The sequence below is a fragment of the Polyergus mexicanus genome, unplaced genomic scaffold, assembly GCF_030449975.1.
Source record: "Polyergus mexicanus isolate NDT 795.1 unplaced genomic scaffold, iyPolMexi1.0 SCAF_10, whole genome shotgun sequence".
Taxonomy (NCBI): domain Eukaryota; kingdom Metazoa; phylum Arthropoda; class Insecta; order Hymenoptera; family Formicidae; genus Polyergus; species Polyergus mexicanus.
The window spans coordinates 7,249,672-7,269,685 of NW_027223330.1; the positions used below are offsets into that span (position 1 = coordinate 7,249,672).

At 41.5% G+C, this 20,014-nt stretch overlaps 1 protein-coding gene and 1 pseudogene across 1 annotated transcript; both read right to left on the bottom strand.

Moving 5' to 3' along the window:
- Positions 1–7: 7 nt before the first annotated feature.
- Positions 8–7,928, bottom strand: LOC138937040 (uncharacterized; annotated as a pseudogene).
- Positions 7,929–13,117: 5,189 nt separating this feature from the next.
- LOC138937042 (uncharacterized) lies at positions 13,118–14,215 on the bottom strand. The gene is made up of 2 exons (XM_070302912.1): positions 13,734–14,215; positions 13,118–13,661 (listed from the first exon to the last, which is right to left on the bottom strand). The coding sequence occupies exons 1-2, from the start codon at positions 14,213–14,215 to the stop codon at positions 13,118–13,120; spliced, it is 1,026 nt and encodes a 341-aa protein (XP_070159013.1).
- Positions 14,216–20,014: the final 5,799 nt, after the last annotated feature.

Genomic DNA, 20,014 nt, shown 5'->3' on the forward strand with positions numbered 1-20,014 from the left:
CGTGATTTTCTCGAAGTTGCTCGAAAACATCGGGTGGAAGATCTGGTTTTTGTGATTGCGGGCCGTAATGACAATCTGTTCCCGATTCCCGTTTAAATTTCTTTTGCCTTCTATTCATTTCCCGAGATTCTCTGGTTCTTGCAACTTTTGCTTTTGTCGCTTTTCCAGAGTCTCCACATGGAAGGAACATTTTTACATATGCTTTTATGCACTTGCGTGAGAACTTGTTGCGTATTATATTGCACAACTGCTCCCGCAATTCTAACATTGTAGGAGCCTCGGATTGATGCGCTTTCCACCAATTTCTTTGCAGATTATCGAATTGAACGATTCTGCAGGATTGTTGGTGAATTTCAGCAACAAGCTGTCGGAATAAGCGCTTAAATATACGATAGCACTCTCTACTTTTTGATAAAGACCGTGCAATTTGAGAGATGGTACATTTTTCTTTGTTTTATCACGGTCACATATACGACCGCGTTACTTACATCGTTTATGTTCACCAAATATATGGCTAGGAATATTTAAGATATCTTTTTGTAATTCCTATGCCTTATAATGGTCAGATTGCTCTTCTTCTCTTTGCAAATCGATTGCTTTTATCACCTCTTTTTGTATTTTCAAAATGTTGCTTTTTACATTTCGTAGCTGTACCACGCTTTCTTTGCATTTTTGGCTGAGTTGCCTCTGCTGCAACCCTCAACTTTTGCATAGATTGCGAAGCAAATGATTCGTACATTCAATTTTTTTCACCGTTATCATTTGTTCCCGATATGGTCTAGTATCAACGATGGTCTGATATACGCTACTATCACCATCGGCAATAACCGTTCAATAAATCATTCCATGCATTTCCAGGCTATTTTTAAAGCCTTCTGCAATGGCGTCACTCTCCATACTTGTGGAATTTGCGTTACGATCGAAATTTTTGTAGCATTTATGAACTTTTGGTTCGATTCTGTTTCGTTCCGCTATATCACATATCGTGCAAAATTTATTGCGGATTCCGACGAATAGAACTTTTTTTGTGCAGTAACCAAGTATGGCACCAACGCCGGAAAGAGAATCGTTGGCGTTGCCGTACGATCTCTTCATCCAACTACTATCCGCTACAACAGTTATGTACGGAATACCGTTTATAGTTTGTTTTCTTTCGAGAGCAAATTGCTTTTCATCTTCGCCAGCCATTTTCATATTTTCCACGGCTGTTTTCTCAAAATCATTGATTACATTTTCTCGATATTTGATGTAAGTTTTATCGGACATACATGGAATATTCATGGCTGCACACAGCTCTTCCAGCTGGGCAAAGCCGATTCCAACTGTAACAATTCCTGCTACAGCGGCTGTATTAATGTCCAATATTTCAGGCTCTGTAGATTCTGACCAGATGTTGACTTCGTAATTGCACATTTGGCATTTGAAGAACACCTGTGTCATTAACCTATGGCGACGAGAATTAACGAGTTTCCAATCTTTAAATTGGCACTCTATTCCTTGCATATGGTTATCAAATGTTCTATGGATTTCACTCCACAGAAAAGAAATGTCGATAATGCGACGGCCTTCAGGCATGCTTTCCTGGCTATGATTTGTATCCAGAAGGTTGATTTCGATAAGAAAATTATTGTTATCTTCGCAAAATTCAACAGTTTCACACATACCTGTATTTGAAATTGACTTGAGGCACTGCATTGTTTGGGTACTAATTATCGAATCCATTATATCGGGAAGTAAATCAACCGATTTTTGCAAATTTACAGATTTGTTTGTACCTTCAGCAATGCTAGTGTGCCGGGAATCATTTGCCTCTCGGGTTAGCTTCGCTAACCCAATAATTGTCGCCTGCAAAAAAAAATTAATGGATGAATATTTTTTAAAACACAGCTACAATAATAAAATATTATATATAATAATATATATTATATATATAATTTTATATATTTTTGAAAAAAATAAAACCTCTGAAAAATAAGTGCTGTCTTTTGTTTATACATTTTTTATCTAAGTGCTATTAAAAATTAGTTATATAATGCTATTATATAATATAATAGAAAATGTTTTGACAACATAAATGCCTCTAAAATATTTTATAACAAGCATAACGCACATGCAAAACAACCAGCTCACGAATTGATCGCTTCTGGCATATGTTTTTATCACACAGGCAAATCGCATCTAGTGTGAAATAACAACCAGCTCACGAATTGATCGCCTCTGGGATATATTTTTTAATCAAATGGAACATGCAAAACGCATTTGGTGTTAAATACTGTTAAAACAACCAGCTCACGAACTGACCGCCTCTGGCTAACTAACTACTGTAGCACTAACTATTATTATAAAATACAAATATAATAAATTTTCAATAAAATATCAAAATAAGTAAAAGACTGCGTTTTTCTTTTTCAGAGATTTATGTTATATATTCGGCATTGCTTATACAGGGTGATTCAAAACAACCTTCTGTCCTTGCAATGTCATATACTTGACACTATTCTAAGACGATTTTTCCTTTGCCAAAATTTTTTCCGAAGCTTAGTTTTTAAATTATAAGCCAAAATAGTTAAGGAATTACGGGTCGCGTACGCGAGGCAGGCAGGGGCGGCGCAACTCACCGTCCGATGCGGGTGATTACGTGAGGCGCTCGCTGCGATCAACTATTTGCTACATGCGATGAAGTGTATATGTGAGAGAGAACGTATACGCGTGTACACACACATACACATCTCTCTCTCTCTCTCTCTCTCTCTCTCTCTCTCTCTCTCTCTCTCTCTCTCTCTCTCTCTCTCGTATTAACCAGTCAGAACGTAAAATTTAACGGTAAAACTTTCCCTCGTCATTCTGACTGATGCCCTCCGTATTAATATAACACCCGCGAATTAAACATATACACACTTGTACACACTCACATACTAAGAACACAATCAGCATTATATTTTTTTGTTAATGAAGCACCCCGATACTTGAGAGGCGAGGGGACTCACGTTAATGAAGCATCCCCATACGTGAGAAGCGAGAGAACTCATCTTAATCAAGCACCTCGAAGAGAACAGAAAACTGCTACGTCCACGTCGTTGTTCCTGGGTTACGCTAAAAGTAGTTTCTTGACAAATAATTTGTCAGTCATTGAAAATATGAGAAGTTCGTTTTAAGACTAATTTCGATTATTTACAATGAAAACGTGGTATTGTTTATTGCAAACATATTGCAGAATCGTATGCATAGGTTCTCAGTAGGAGAAATCGAAAAAATTCTTTCAGACAAACCCTACGTTCCCATTTAAGATTTCAAAGTTGCCCCCCTCCCCCCCGCAGGAGGTGGGGGGTGGAGGACGAATTTTAACACTAATGTATTTCCCCCGCGGAAAGATTAAATTTTGATTATCAACATTTTTTTCGTTCAGTGCTTATTTTTCGAGATATTTCAAAGTTTCAGGTTAAAAAACTCAGCCATATATCATACACATACGTCTATGTACATATTATACATATACATATTATATACACAGTCAAATGTTATTCCTCTTGGAAGATATATGGGAAGACACATAGCCCGTATGAACAATGTGAAGTTGTATTCAAATATGTGATAAAGGCAGATAAGTCTTATATTATACTGTTATCTATACGCTTAGATACGCTTAGATACGCGTACGAAGCGATAGAGCAGTAGAAATACACGATGTTGTCTTATTTTAACATATTGAATACAATACAAAGTTGCTTTTAATAACACGCATAAATCATACATAAATATTAGTATCGGTAACGGCAGAACCAAAATTATCGGTATTATCGATATTTGTGTCGATAATACCGACAATTTTAGTTTTGTTTAGATGAAGGCGCTAACCCGTCGGAGTTCGCTCGTCGCTTTTGGATCTCCTTAACTAGTATATATTATGGTTACAAAGTAATGGTATACATCGGTAATGGTTAAAATAAACGTTAATATAAAAGTCTTAAACATAAATTATTATAGAGCAAGAGTGAACAAAGACGAAAAGATATGACTGAGCTTGATGAGAGCTTGGTCAGAGAAAAACAGAAAAGATAATGTAAGTAATTATTGCGGTAATGATCAACAACAGTTAAACTTAATTCAATAAACAAATTCATCGTTAGAAAATGTCTCTTTAAACTATCAGTTAGGTGTTGTGGTAATTTGTGCTTCCAATTCCAAACTGTTATAAATAAAAAATTGAATTACTATTAAAAACTTGTAACGATACGTTACCAGCCTCGCGGGCCGACCAGCCGCCCGCAAATTTTGAGGCTCGGCGCCTATGGCGCTCCTAAACTTCCACACCCGTGTTGCGGCCCCACCGTGGGGCCGCCCCACCACGCGCTCCTACCACGCGCCGACTCGCGTGAGTGGGAGGCCGGCCGCCGGTATATAAGGCGCTCCGGCGAGCGTAGCGTTACCAGTTCCCGATCCCGATTCCTGTCACGTACAACTCTCCGGATCCTGAACCACCTCTCGCGTTACACCAGGCTACGGGCTTCCCGGTTGCTGGGACGGCGCACCCTGATACCTCGCGTTACACCGGGCTACGGGCTTCCCGGTTGCCGGGACGACGCATCCTGATATCCCGCGTTACACCAGGCTACGGGCTTCCCGTAGTTAGGCCGGGCTTCCCGGTTGCTGGGACGGCGCATCCTGACACCTCGCGTTACACCAGGCTACGGGCTTCCCGTAGTTAGGCCGGGCTTCCCGGTTGCTGGGACGGCGCATCCTACTAGTCGATAAGTTCGCACCGCGTTATACCGTAAGACCGTTTGCATATATACCGTGACCCGTTCGTATTATAAGACCGCATTGTACATACCGCGACTTTTAACTAGAGAGTTAATTAGACCTTAGGATTCCCGCCAGTGTCGCGCCGTTTCTATCTTCACCCACGGCCCTCAAACTACTACGGGAGCGTCAGTCCTTTTAAGGATAGAACGCCGAGAACGCCGACGCCCCGTCCTTTTAAGGATAAGGCAGTCAGGCAGTTGGAATTACATTGAGGGCCCCGCGACACCCCGTAGTATTTAAGATCTGTACTGTACCACAAATAATAATCGTAGTTTAGTTGCATGCGAACACCGCGAATGCAGAACACGGCCGCTCGAGCCACGCTCGCTTCCCGAGCTCCACGCGCAAAACTCTGTACGCACCGTGCTTGCACGTTACCTTGCGAATAACAACCGCTCACGCACGAAACTCTGTACGCGCACCGTTCCCGCATGTTGCTTCGCGCATAGCTTCGAGTGTTAAAAATCTTTCGTAATAACAGCTTGAATAAACAGACTTGTTTAAACCGATTACCCGAAGGTAGAGTAAGTTGGAGTTTCCCCCTTCTCCCGAATCCTGGCACCGGCGAGCCTTGATCCGCGGCGTACGGGAAAGGTGAACCGTTACAAACTATTTGGTTGAGTATGTTTCAATTGGTTATTAATTTTACTTACAGTGATATTAAATCATAGTATTAAGTGAAATATCTTAAGCTTCCCGCTGTTGTCGCATATGCACAAAAAGACAAAAACAACGATCTATTTAATACCAATGTAATTTATAAAATTTATTGTAACAGTTGCGACGCGTCGTATGTTGGTCAAATGAAAAAACAATTATGTACTAGACTTAAAGAACATATCAATAACATAAAACTTGAATCTTCAAAACATTCGGTTGCCTCAAAACATATTTTAAACTTATGACATACATTTAATTGGGAAAATGTCAAAATTTTAGACATAGAGAATAATTTCCATAAGAGATTTATTTCTGAAATTATTCATATCAGAGAATAAATACATGCAATTAATTCCAACACTGACACCAAACTGCTTGACAGTGCATATTTCGATATCCTTGATTGTTCAAGATTGAAACGTTGAATTTAATCGATAAATTCAAACTGTAAATTCAACCGACAAATCTGAACGGTAAGAGCCGAAATCAAAACACGAGCGAGGATAAACATCTTTGATCAGCCGATCAGCGCGTGATCGCGTGATATTCGAAATGAAAAACTGTGACAAACGGCTGGATCTCGAAGGTTCGACGTCGAAAAAACCTTGTTATTCCCATCGGCATAACGCGAGCTTCCGCGGTCGATGGATTTAGTCTGCCTGTAACGACGTTTCGAGCTGGTCGACGTTCAACGAGCTCGATCAACTTTCGTTCTCTATTCTCGCTCGGATCGGATTTACAGTGGCTTACTTGTCTCAATTCCGAATTGTCTCGCATCCGATCGCGCACAAATTCTCACGGCAGTCAATTCGGGAAAACCTCACGCTGTATCATTTTCTCTTTTTGTGCTAAGACATTGTGAAAGTTAATTGTTTGGAGTCCGAGAGTCGACGCTCCTTATCCGCATCGCGAATGTCCTCTGCCTCGCGCTAAACTCCATCCAGCGTTCGCGGTCAAGATTTCCGTTATCGCAAGAGTTTCTAGCAAGAAGCTCTTAATCAAGATTTCTGAACCGCGCAAAAGGGCAGTAATTAACAGGACAATCAAGATATCCGTCGGAACCGCGGAATACGTGCCGTCGCTCGCTCCTATTCTTCTAAATAAAACGAAATCAAAATAATCTGCATTCGAATCTTTTCTGAACTCTCCTTGTCCTCCAGCGGATCTACGGATTCGTGTTACACACCGCTTCTCGCTTATCTCTGAGCGCTTCTTACAGTTTCGGGCGATCTCGTCGAGGTCGACTCTCGAACATTGATGAATTATTGAAAATATAATCTTATACACTGTTTTTAAATACTTAGTTGTTTATTTACATTTAACATCCTATAGACACATACTGACAGTCACGATCTAAACGCGACAACAGCGGGAAGCCTGAGATATTTCACCTAATCATCTTATGGTCCCTTCGAAATTATACAACTTTTATTCCAAACATTTTTTTATCCGATGTGTATTTTCCGAGGAAAACAGATGCTTCAAGACTTTTCAAACACACTGTATATATATATATTTATATTTATTTATTTATTTATTTATATACAGGGTAACAGTGCGCCCGTATCAGCAGTTTTTTGAGGAAATAACGGATTTTCGTGAAAAATGTTTCATGCAAAAGTTGTAGAGCTCTAAGTGGCGCATTATATAATAATATTAGCATGACCTTGAATAGCACCGACAAGGTCATATAAAAATCACATTGAATTTTTTAAATGGAACTCCTTATTCTTCATTACATACTCTTGTAGCTTACCTCGAGAGTTTTCCAAAACACTATAATAAAGTATTTTTTTCATTAAGTAAATTTTGAGTTATTTTATACTTTATTCTAATATATTTTGATATAAAAAAATAAAATATTTCGTAAAATATTTAGTTTTCGATAATCTTACTGTAATGGTATCTGTTTCTTCTCTTCCTCCGTATATTTTTTTCTTTTCGTCGGAGTTTATCTCTTTTTTTATTGCAAGGACTTCTCGCTCCTCTTCTGCTTTATCTGCGTCTTTTTTTACATTGCGGCTCAATGCATCGGTATTCGCATTCGCTCGTCCGGCTTTATAAATGATTTCATAATCATATTCTTCGAGATTTAATCTCCACCGGATCTCGATCCGGGATCGTTTACATTAAATAACCAGATTAATAGTTTATGATCGGTTAGGTTTGATTACGATTTTGAATTTCGTACCGTATACATATGACCTAAAATGTTTTACAGCCCATACAATTGCTAATAATTCTTTCTCTGCTGTATTATAATTCTGCTCCGCTCGCGATAAAACTCTGCTAGCATAAGCAATTGGCCAATCATTGTCTACTTTTCCTTATGACAATACTGCTCCGATGGCATAATCGGAGGCATCGGTGGTCACTATAAATTTTTGAGTAAAGTTTGGACATTTTAGCACTGGCGCTGTCATTAATTTTTCTTTTAATATTTCAAAACCATTTTGCTGTTTCATTGTCCACTCGAATTTTTCTGTTTTCTTCGTTAATTTAGTTAGTGGCTTGGCTATTCTTGAGAAGTCTTCTATACATTTTCTGTAATATCCGCCTAGTCCAACGAAAGATTGTAAGTAGTATAGATAGGTTGGTTTCCAGCCCATTTATTTCAATGAGTCCAAAAGAGAAGTTTGTGAGAGAGAAACGGACGGAGATATGATAGAAAGAGGTAGACGAATAGTTTCGGGGGGTTGTGGGGGCTGGGGGGAGAACAGGGGAGATACCTAAGGCGAGACTGAAAGAGCGGCCGGGAGGGAAGGTGGGCGAGGGGGTTGGTGGGAACGGGGCGAGCGGGTACAAGTCGACGAGATCGCCTGGGAGATGACGTCCCGATTTCGAGTTTCTCGCGCGAAAGGGTGTTTCCGTACGAGTACGTCGACGACGTCGATAAATTGCTGGAGACTCGTCTACCGCCGCGCGAAGCTTTCCACAGTTCGCTGACCGGTGACGCGATATCCGAGAGCGATTACGCGCGCGCGATAAAAGTCTGGGAGCGATTTCGCGTCGAGACGTTGGGCGACTATAACGATTTGTATTTAAAAACCGACGTTCTTCTATTAGCCGATGTTTTTGAAAATTTTTGCGACGCGTGTATGAGAAGTTACAATTTAGATCCAGCTTACTATTACACGTTACCTAGATATACGTGGGACGCTATGTTAAAGCATACGGGCGTTCGATTCGAGTTGTTAATTGACATGAATATAGCGATGTTCGTAGAACGCGGGATTCGCGGCGGGCTAGGTCAATGTTCCAATAGATATGCGCGCGCTAATAGCAAGTATTTACGGTCGTACAATCCCTCGGAACCGTCGTCTTGTCTCATGTACTTCGATATAAATAATTTGTACGGATGGGCGATGTGTCAATCGTTGCCTTACAAAGATTTTCGATGGGTCGACGATGTTACGAGCGTCGACTTAATGTCCATAACGTCGAACTCGTTTATCGGTTACATTCTAGAAGTCAAGCTTGCGTATCCGTCCGATCTTCACAATTCTCACGCGGAGTTGCCGTCCTGCCCGACGCGTGATAAGCCGCCCGGAAAACGACAGGAGAAACTCCTCGCCACGCTGAACGATAAGAGCCGTTACATGACGTATTATCGCAATCTGCAGCAATGCGTTCGACACGGATTACGTGTTACGAGGATACACAGAATATTGCAATTCGCGCAATTCCCGTGGTTGCGCGGATACGTCGAACTGAATACGCGACTACGAATTAACGCGAAAAACAAGTTCGAGAAAAATCTGTACAAATTGATGAATAACGCCGTGTTCGGCAAAACCATGGAGAACCTGCACAATCATTCGGACGTTCGACTCGTGACTCGATAGGATATGGGCGATACGGCGCGGAAGCGATGATCGCGAAGCCGAACTTTCACAGTAGAAGAGGATCTTCGCAGAGGATCTCGTAGCCGTGGAATTGCGCAAATTTGAGATTAAGTTTAACAAACCGGTCTACGTGGGTATGCGCATCCTCGACGTGTCCAAGATTCGCTTGTACGAATTTCACTACGAGTATATGCTACCGTTGTATCGAGATAAGTGTAGAATAAAGTACACCGACACGGATAGTCTCATTTATCGCGTCGAGTGCGACAACGTGTACGAGGATATGAAACGCGACATCGACAGATTCGACACGAGCGATTACGCGGCGAACAACGCGTACGGTATGTCTCTCGCTAACAAGAAAATACCCGGTACGATGAAAGACGAGAATACCGGCGCGATTATGACGGAATTCAGTCGGGCTCAGAGCGAAGATGTACGTACTACAAGTCGACGGTAGAGACGGTACAAAGAGGATTAAGGACGTTAAGAGCGGCATCGTCGCGAGAACGATAACGTTCGACGATTACGCGCGCTGTCTTCGACAAAGGATCGAGATGCGAACAGTTCTGCGTAAGGTCCAAGTTACACGAGGTGTCGGAGTCGAAGGTCGCGCTTAGTCCGCACGATGACAAGCGATACGTGATACCCAGAATACCGCTGTAAGGAGCGAAAAACGTCGTATATCGGGAAGTGAATATTATTCGCGTTTAATATAGTTTATCCTAACAAAATACTCCGAGAGGGCGATAGCCAAGAATAACGGGCGCGGGTCTCACGAGAATATTTACGAACGAACGCGGGATCGAACTCGCGAACGCTTCGTCGTTCCGTGAGACCCGCGTTTATCATTAGTATAAAATAACAATTTATTTGATAAATAACAACAGTTTATTTTATAAATAATATATTGTATAAAGAATAACACAGGTTATTGTACTTTTAACCTTGTCGAATTCCAACGTTTCCGAGTCAAGGAAAAGATTGCTCATTTTGACTCGAAATTTCGGGATGAGAAATATCGGTTTAAGTCTCTAAATTTCAAATCGAAGAATACAAGTTTTACATCACTGGCTTGTATTCTTCAGTTTGAAATTTCGGGATTTGAAACATCGGTAGACGTTCTACGAATCGTCGCAAAGAACGTGCTTTTTACGCGAATAATATAATTTGTCTTTTATAAATTGTTATAGCCCAAAAAGGCTATACACGAATTACTAGATATATATTATTTTATATGATAAGACATTGCTCAAAGTGTAACTCGAATACAGATCACGTTACGAGCGTTGACCGAGCAAAGCGCTGACAACGCGACCCACGCACAAATAGTGAGTCTCGATTGCGCACATTACCGATCGGACACGACAATATTTTCCAATCGGACACAGGCTCAGTCGGACACAGTCCCAATCGGACACAGGCTCGATCGGACACAGACCCAATGGGACATAATTCCGATCGGACACATATGGTTGCAATCGGACACAGGCCTGATCGGACACAGGCTCGATCGGACACAGTCCTCATCGCGAAGTTAGGTCCATCCTACAAACATTGTGTGGATGGGAAAATGTATGCGTGGACACAGTGGGTTCCGCCCCTCCTACGGGGGGGCTCTACTATCAAAAATCTAGACACATAGGTTTGCGTTAAACCTCGCTTCGCGTGGAAAGTTGTATACTACGTATTAAAAAATATATGCGTTCAGACAGTTTGTTCCGCCTCCCTCCTCTACGGGGGGGCTCCACTTCCAAAAGATATAACCTAACATATATATTTCTGATATACTTTGTCCGATCGGGCCTATGTCCGATCGGGATGGTGTCCGATTGGGTCTGTGTCCGATCGAGCCTGTGTCCGATCGGGCCTGTGTCCGATCCAGCCTAGGTCCGATCAGGCCTGTGTCCGATTCCAACCATATATGTCCGATTGAATCTGTGTCCGATCAGGCTTGTGTCCGATTGCAACCATATGTGTCCAATCGGAATTGTGTCCGATTGGGTCTGTATCCGATCGGGTCTGTGTCCAATCGGGAAATATTGTCGTGTCCGATCGGTAATGTATGCAATCGGGACGATCCCCGCGCGAAGCTTGAGCGACCGTGCAATCATTTCATTGCGAAAACGCGGTAATCAGGGCAAGCGGAAAAAGAACATTGCGAAAATGCAACGTAGAAGTCCTACTTAAAAGCGAAGTAAAAAGGAATAAAGAAATTACGAAAATGCAAGCAAAGAAGTCCTACTTAGAACTTCTTAGCTTGCATCCGGATCTTGCCAAAATCGAGCGACACGACACAGTCTTGTCGCTAAACGATCCCCTCCCAGGAAACCAAGGGGAGATAATAAAAAGATCCATCGCTAACAAGCGGCGGGCAGGCTTTATCACTAATTACCCAGACAGCACAAAACATCCTCAGGATCATCCTGAATATGTCCAGGACGGTTCAGGACATTTGTAGGGTGTTTTAAGATATTATTATAAATATATTTATAAAAATTTAACATGCATACATAAATATTTTTAGTTGTGTCGACTATTTAATATAATTTAGAAATCTTAAGTATTATAATAAGTATTAATGTCCTATAAATGTCCACTGGATGTCTGTAGGATATATCTGTATTATATTGGATTATATTGGATGTCTTTTGGATTTCCAGAGGACATATACATGTGCAATTAATTGTTAACATTAATTTCGTTTAATATTAATAATTGAATTTGATGCGTACATTTTCATATATCCAAAATTATTATTTATTTAATATTTCATGAGAAATGTTACTGTTCGCAACATTCCGAAAACTTTACAAACAATAGTATTCAACCGCTAGTTCGTTTGTTTACCGCTATACGACACGCGAACTCGTATTTGAGATTTGGTCATGAGAATTATATAAAGCTTGCAAAGAGCAACTGACAGGAAATTACAAATGTAATTATTTTCTATCAAGTCAATCTCTGATGCAATCCCAACATAGGGAATTCAAATATTGGATTGTTTAGAAAATATTACACAACTCAAACCTGGGAGCCAAACCTAAAATATTCATGTACAGCACGAAAACTTCAAATATTAAAGAACGGTGAACTATTTTTAATATTAGATTTTTAATATTGGCAGTAAATAACAAAACATAATTTTAATTCATATTTAAATTTTTAAATTTGCTTCTTGAAACATACGAAAAATATCCCTAACATATCCTATAAATATTCTTAGGATGTTCCACAGGATCTCCCTGGATTTTCCAGAGGTTAATATACGGCTATCATTTACTCTTCCTCAGGACATCCAGAGGAGATCTGAGGATTACAATGGGATATCCTGAGGATATCCTACATGTATGTCCTGGATGCCCTTTGGACGTCCTAAGGACATCCTTGTGCTGTCTGGGTATATAATATTACGCGGGTAGTCACAATAACTATCACGCAGGCAGTCTTGTTCATTAAGTTACCTAACGCGGGCAATCTTTATTCTTAATTACCTCCACGCGTGTGAAATCGCTAACAGCCGCGAGTGTCAAAGCGATTGTCGATAATTATTATAATACCGAGTAGCCACGCAGTCGGCAGAAATACATACGAAGAAGCGAGAAGCGAGTCTCGAGACCGAAACTCGACTCTAGACATGCGCACGTCAAGATATCCGCTATCGCGATACGCGACGCGAGCGAATGTGCGGGAATATTGTAATTAAACCAAGTCACGAATAGAACAGGTATTTATATATTTATTTAAATTCAAAGGTGTCAGAATTATTTAAATAAAGTCAGTGCAGTTCTTGGGCGGAGGCCGAATTCCTAAATTCCTTCCGGCAAACGATTCCAACTACCGTACCTCTCCGGAAGCACAACATCAAGAAGTTCCTGCCACGAAGCCGCCTTAAGTCTATTGATTTCCATATGCAGTTCCCTACGCTTGGCCTTATAATCTAAACCGAGGGCCGCAATAACGTCCCGGCAATGTTTCCTCTTTTTGGCTTTTTGCCAGAGGCGTCTGACACGAATACAGTTAGTTTGAAGCACTCTCACGGACTTCTGCCACCAATACGCTTGTTTCCTAGGTTTTCCTGGGCCATCTCTTACAGAAGCAACATCGCAGGCCTCTTCCATGGTTTGATTTGACCATGTAATCATCTTACTGACGTCCTCATGATCTTCCGGGTCAGGTCCGTTATCTCGCCATATCAGCGTTGCTTGAAACGTATCCTCGTCAAACTTTTTAGTATTCCACTTACGGGGGAAAGCTTTACCAGACTGCATGATAGGTCTATCCGTATGAATGTCAAATTCAACAATTAGGTGGTCTGACAGGGACTCCAGGTCCTCCCAGACACACCACTCCCTAACCAATTGAAAAAGGTCAGAATACACTTAGGTAAGGTCAATCACCGAACGTCCCTGTGGACGCACACACGTTGGGACATTACTCCAATTCTTTATCCGCAGATCTTTTCCAGCAGTCCATCTAGAGAACAGAAGACCTCTTCTATCTGTGCTTTCGGAGCTCCATAAGCTGGCTTTGGCGTTAAAATCTCCCGCTATAATAATTTTGTCAGTTCGGTCTGCGAGAAAAGCCGAGAGCTCGTCTAAGATACTATTAAATTCCCTAGCATTAAGCCTAGGGGAAATATAAATGGATACAAAAAGGTAAGGTCCGCAATGGACGGCCACGAATCTAAAGCCTTTTTTGGCTAGGTAATTACGCATCCCAACACGCATGGGATCCACAAATACGGCCGCACCTTTGTCCAGGTTCTCATACCAATTATCCGAATTCGGGATATAATTCGGTTCAGATACAAACAAAATTCCAGCATCCATTTCCCTGGCTTGGTTGATTAGAAGATCCAGAAATGGTCTGCCCCTATTTACATTAGCTTGAAGGGCTTTGTGCATTATTCCTGCGTAGGGCCCTGATCAGCAGAATTGGCTCTCGGGCGGGCCATAGGTCTGAAGTTGTTCCTAACCCTATTAACACTGTGCTCCGCGTTGCACAGGTATGAGCCTAATCTATGGTTGGGATTCTTTTCTTCCAAGGCACACAATTTACAGTGTGGAGGTTGCCTTCTGGCCATGTGACCAGCTCCTCCGCACTTGAAGCAAAGGTCACTAAAATCGTCGCTAATAGGACAGGAAAGTCTTACATGCCCGAACCTCCAGCACTTAAAGCATTAGACCGGACGATTCTCGAGAAGGACAACCCTCGCCAAGGTCGAGCCAATTCACTACTTTTATCACGTGACTGATAGAATGACTAAGCTCTACAAACCGCATTACGCGCACACCTCGTGGCTTGATTTATATTTAGCCTTTTAATTAAAATTAAAAAATCGGAGCAAAAATTATTATTGCTTCAATCGACGCGCAATGAGCTAAAACACATTTTGGTATACTTTTTTCACCGTTTGGAGCACTTTAAACCGGGTTTACTCCGACATTTCGGAGCACTTATCTGTCAGTGGACTTAGTCTCAGATCCAATCCAAAAGCGACAACCTAACCTTGCGATCAATCGATAAAGGCTCCGTTGGCAAAGGGCAAGAGGTGCAAGACAACAGGCAGGAGATGATACCAGAGGTCATCCGAAGCAAAGCGGAAGCGCGATGGAGAAGCAGAAGGACGCCAGGAGCATTTTGAAGCATCAGCGGAGCACCGCCTGGGGAAAGAGTGATAATGAAAGACACTCGTGACGCGCAGTGCGTGAAAAAACAGTCCGGACAATGAATCAACTTGTAAGGCGGAAATTAGAATTAAGAATAGCGAGCGAGGCGTACAATGTAGCGTTTTGATATACTGGGCAATCCGGACGGGTCGTGCGATAATCCGTAGAGAGCTATTGCGCATTAATTATTCGTTTAGTTTATATTCAGGATGATTAGTCAGATTCTAGTAAATTGATTTATTTTGATCGCACGGATGCGAGAGTTTACGTAGTAATTGTTCGTTTAGTTTATGTTAATGAGGACTAGTCAGACTCCAGTTCATTGATTTAATTTCAAATATTATGATGTCATAAATATGAAAGCGTTGTAAAACTGTGACGTGTTAAAAGGGTAGTCTATTTTCAGTGCGAATAGGCAGAGTAGAGTAAAGCAGTTATTTGAGCGACAAGATAATCTAAGGAAAGGAAATTTACTTGAACAATATAGCGCGGATCAGTTTAGTTTAGTTTTAATTAGTTATAAGCATTATATTGTGATAGAGAGATCTAGGGTTATCTAGTAACTTATGGAAGATTGTTAAGAAAAACGAAAATTGAATGTAAATACTTACCTATAAGATACTATGTAATTACGTTACCGCAGGCGACCGGAAAACCATGAGAACGGCAACAACGGAAGTCTGTAGAAGAAAAAGAAGATTGTTAAAGTAGAGACTTATGGAACACCCGGTATGTAAGAAACATGGCGCGCAAAGTGGCGTGACCAGAGGCGCGAAAAGCGGTGCGCAACCAAAGTGCGCATGTGCGAGAGTGAGGAGATAAGCGATGTGCGAGAGCCGGAAGCGAGACTGGTGCTCAGTCGGCGCGCAGCGAGTTTAGAGTTAACACGTGTAGTCCGTCGTACAATTATTGGCCCGCGAACGGCGCGTGATCCGTGTGTTAAAGTAGTTTCTTGGATCATGAAAAGAGTTTGGCAAACTCATTCAGTATTGTAGTTCAACATAGTTGCAATTTAAATTGTAATTTCGGCCCAACAGTGGGGCACAGTTTTGTGATTTATTCGCAAGTCTTATAATTAATAAACATATTCTTTTCAAACTTCAATTCAGTGGTCTTATTCCGGTTTTCAAGATCCCGAGGTGTATTCTTTAACAGTATTTTCAGGCTTAGCAGCGCTCGGCATTCCAAACTGGGAAAGATCGTCTTCGAGGTGATTGTTCCGGCGAGAGGTGGTCATAACTAGGGAGTTTCGAGATTCTCGGCCACCCAGTTCGTATATCGCTCGATTGAAGTCAAATCCTTGCTGTTTAGAGGGTAAAAACAGCTGGCGACCGTTTAACGGACAGAGAATCCACATTGTCAAAGGTATAAGCAAGTAATAAGCCGGCGTTGCCGGTCATAACCTAACCTAACCTTGCGATTGGTTGGACCAAGCTCCGGTGGCGAGATATACAGGGGCGCAAAGAAGGACGAAAGAGACGGTGCATAAGGTCATCCGAGTGTAAGCGGCCGAAAAATGGAAAGGCAGAAGGACTTGAGGAGGATCCTGGAGCATCGGCGGAGAGTGCCTGAGGATGAGCGTGTGCTAGAGACATTTAATATTAGAATATAACATAGATTTAGTTCGTTAAAAGCGTTAATTAGAATTATGATTGCGAGTTGCAAAAGTTAGAGCGTAAAATGCCGGGAAAACCGGAGAAATCGCATAGGGAATTATGGAGTCAGAGAGTACCTATGTTAATACGTTATTTTGAGTTTAGATTGAGCAAAGTTCAGTTATTTAGTTTTAAAACGTTAAAGATAAAAGCGCATTAAACTATAGCGTAGCACCGAATCGCTAATCGAGCAAAGTCTGATAGTCTAGGAATTTGAGAAGTAATATTAAAAGAGTTTATTTTGTTAACAGAGTTCAGTCAGATAAGATAAAGATGATTTATTTTAGTTAGAAGATGAACACGAGGTGTCATCAGAACATTTACCATGTATAGATTTACCTATAAGATACTTACCATATAAATCAGTGCTCGGATTTAGTTGCACATTTCGGCCCGATTCCGTGGCTCACGCCTATTGCCCCCCACTCACCGCTCGTGCGTTACCGACGAGACGCCAGATACGCGTAACTAAGGAGCGCGACGCTTTGTCTCAGGAGCGTTCATATGTAAGAATGCCTAAATATAATAAATAAGACAATATTTTTTAAAATGCACCGCGTAAATTATCAAAATTCTAAAAGTTTTCTTCAATATTTTATATCAATGAAATATAAAATATTGAAGAAAAACTTTTAATTATAGAGAAGTATTGTCTTATTATTATATTTGGGCATTCTTATATACGGACGCTCCTGAGACAAAGCGTCGCGGTCCTTAGTTACGCATATCTGGCGACTCGTCGCTAACGTACGAGCGGTGAGTGGGGGGCAATAGGCGTGAACCACGGAATCGGGCCGAAATGTGCAACTAAATCCGAGCACTGATATAAATACTTATCGATATGATACTTACTATAATCACGTAGCCGTAGGCGAGTCGAAAAACTATGAGGGTGGCAACATCAAAACGCTGTAAAAAGGAAAAAGAAGATTGTAAGAATGGCAATTTGCGAGACACCCGATATGTAGAAAACATAGCGCGCGAAGCGGCGCAACGAGCAGTGCGAACCGAAGTGCGCATGTGCGAGAGTGGGGAGTAAGAGATGTGCAAGATCCGGCAGCGAGACTCGAAGTCAGTCGGAGCAAGACGATAGTTGAGCAAACACGTTATTCCGTTATACATATAAGACCCGCGAACGGCGCGTGATCCGTATTAAAGTTGTTTCCTATATTAAAGGAGTTAACTCAGAATAGTCGTTAGAACTTGTAATTCGGCTCAAAGAGGTATAGTTTGTGATAAATTCACCTGTACTAATTATTAATAAATTCATTTATTTCATAGTTCAATTCAGTGATCTTTCATTTCGATTCCGGGACCCGAGGTGTATTCTTTAACAGGATCTTCAGGCTTAGCAGCGCTCGTTCCAATTTGGAAAGGATCTTCTTCGACGAAGTGATTGTTCCGGCGAGAGATAGTCACAAACAGGAAGTCTCGATATTCTCGGCCACCCAGATCGTGTAGCGCCCGTCGAAGCCAATTCGTTGCTGTTTGGAGGGTAAAAACAGCTGGCGACCGTTTGAAGGACATAAGGTTCCTATTTTATAACATTACAAGTGAGTAATAATCCGGCGTGTCCGGTCACAACCTAACCTTTCTCTTCATCCTCCTCGAGTCGAAGGACCCGAGGAATTCGCCTTCCTTTTGTGCCCAAGGACACATCCCACCCACAAAAGAAAAAAAGAGAGAAACCCACCCTACCCTTAACCCCAATACCCTACCCAAAATAAATAAGAAAACCCATCCTAAACTCTTAAACCCCCCCTCCTTTTTAACGAGGCTTTTCCTCTCGGTCGATGTGTGAGCGCGTACACTCACACTCACGGTGTCGACACACCGGGTTTGATTCGGAGTTTTCCTTCTCCTAGACACGCTTTTAACACTCTTCCACTTCTCACTTGCGTGGAAAGCTTCAGGATGAGCCCCCTCACCACGACAAGGTGGCGCGCCGTCGAGGAAGAACCTAACCTAATCTTTTTTTTACGAGGAAGAAATGCTTTTATACATACCCCACAGAGCGGGTGTTGCTTCGCGGGGTTATGTGGGACTCGATTGGTTTTCCCTGCGATTGGTTCCGCAGGAAATACACACTAAAACCCTCCCAGGTGTCCATCTCAGGCGCTCACTTTTTGGGAGCGCTCGGGAATCGCAACTGCATGCTTCCGAGCGCCCCCACGCCAGACTGACGTCTCGTTGCCGTCCTCCCCGTTGTGTTTGAGGAGAGACGGCATACCCCTGATATTATGGGGTTCCTTCCTTATGGCGTGGTGGAGACACCTTCCACCACGCCCTGCCCACTTGGTTTTTCGTGGGGAACGGGAGAGGGGAATGGCCATACCCCTGCCTCTCAGCCCTCAAATCGATTCACCCCATATTTCAGGGGATATACTCTTTCCGAGGGCCCTTCGCCTCCTATTGGAGGAGTGGTTCGCAAGGTTTCCACTCCTCTTTCCTCCCAATACCGAAAGGAAGGCGAGTAGGTTGGGTATTAAGTGTTCAGCCTCCCGTCTCCCACTATCTTATCTTACTCCTGTGCGCGCCCTGTAGCGGGATTCTCTAACATCTCAGCGACGAGTGTCGCTGTCGTTAACCGTACTTATCGACAATTTTTGTTGAGAGCTATTCTGTACCGAGCAGTTATCGACATTTCTTGTTAAGTCAAATAGTTAAGTTCCGAAAATTGTCGCAACGTTAACAACGGGTTCTGGAGGTCTCGCTACCCACTTAGCGATATTCGATAACTTGTCAGTGAGGACATATTTATATAATATATACATCAAATATAATTGTGTGAAGTTTAAGTTTTTTAAATTAATAAAACGGATTAAGGATTCCAATAAGTAAGTATACTATTTTGCAGATAAATATATTTATCTATAAGTTTTCTAATAATTGACTCATTTTATATTCATTTAATAATTTCATAGAAAAATTAATCATAATTAGATTAGGTTAATTTCATCTTTCATAAAACAAATAACATTTTTGTAATGGTTTATAATACAACTTGTTTATATAAAAATAATTATGCATATAAATCATGCAATGAAAATATAAAGAGAGAAAAATTATTTAAGTATGACTTTATGTAGGTTACATTGCTGCAGACTGATGGAATAGAGAAATTATTCCAATATCAGTAAAACAGTGTAAGCTTAGTCAAGTGATATCAAACTGTTCTTTTTCTCTTTAAATTTGCACTACTGACTTACAGATAACAGAATTAAATAACATAAATAAATAAATTATTTTCAGAATGGCTGATGCTTATCTTGCCGCACACATATTTGACTTTGAGAATCGTATTCAACGCCTCGAGCGAAGAGCAGATCGATAGATATTACGAGAAATAGAAGAACCATTTGATTTGACCGATGTTGAA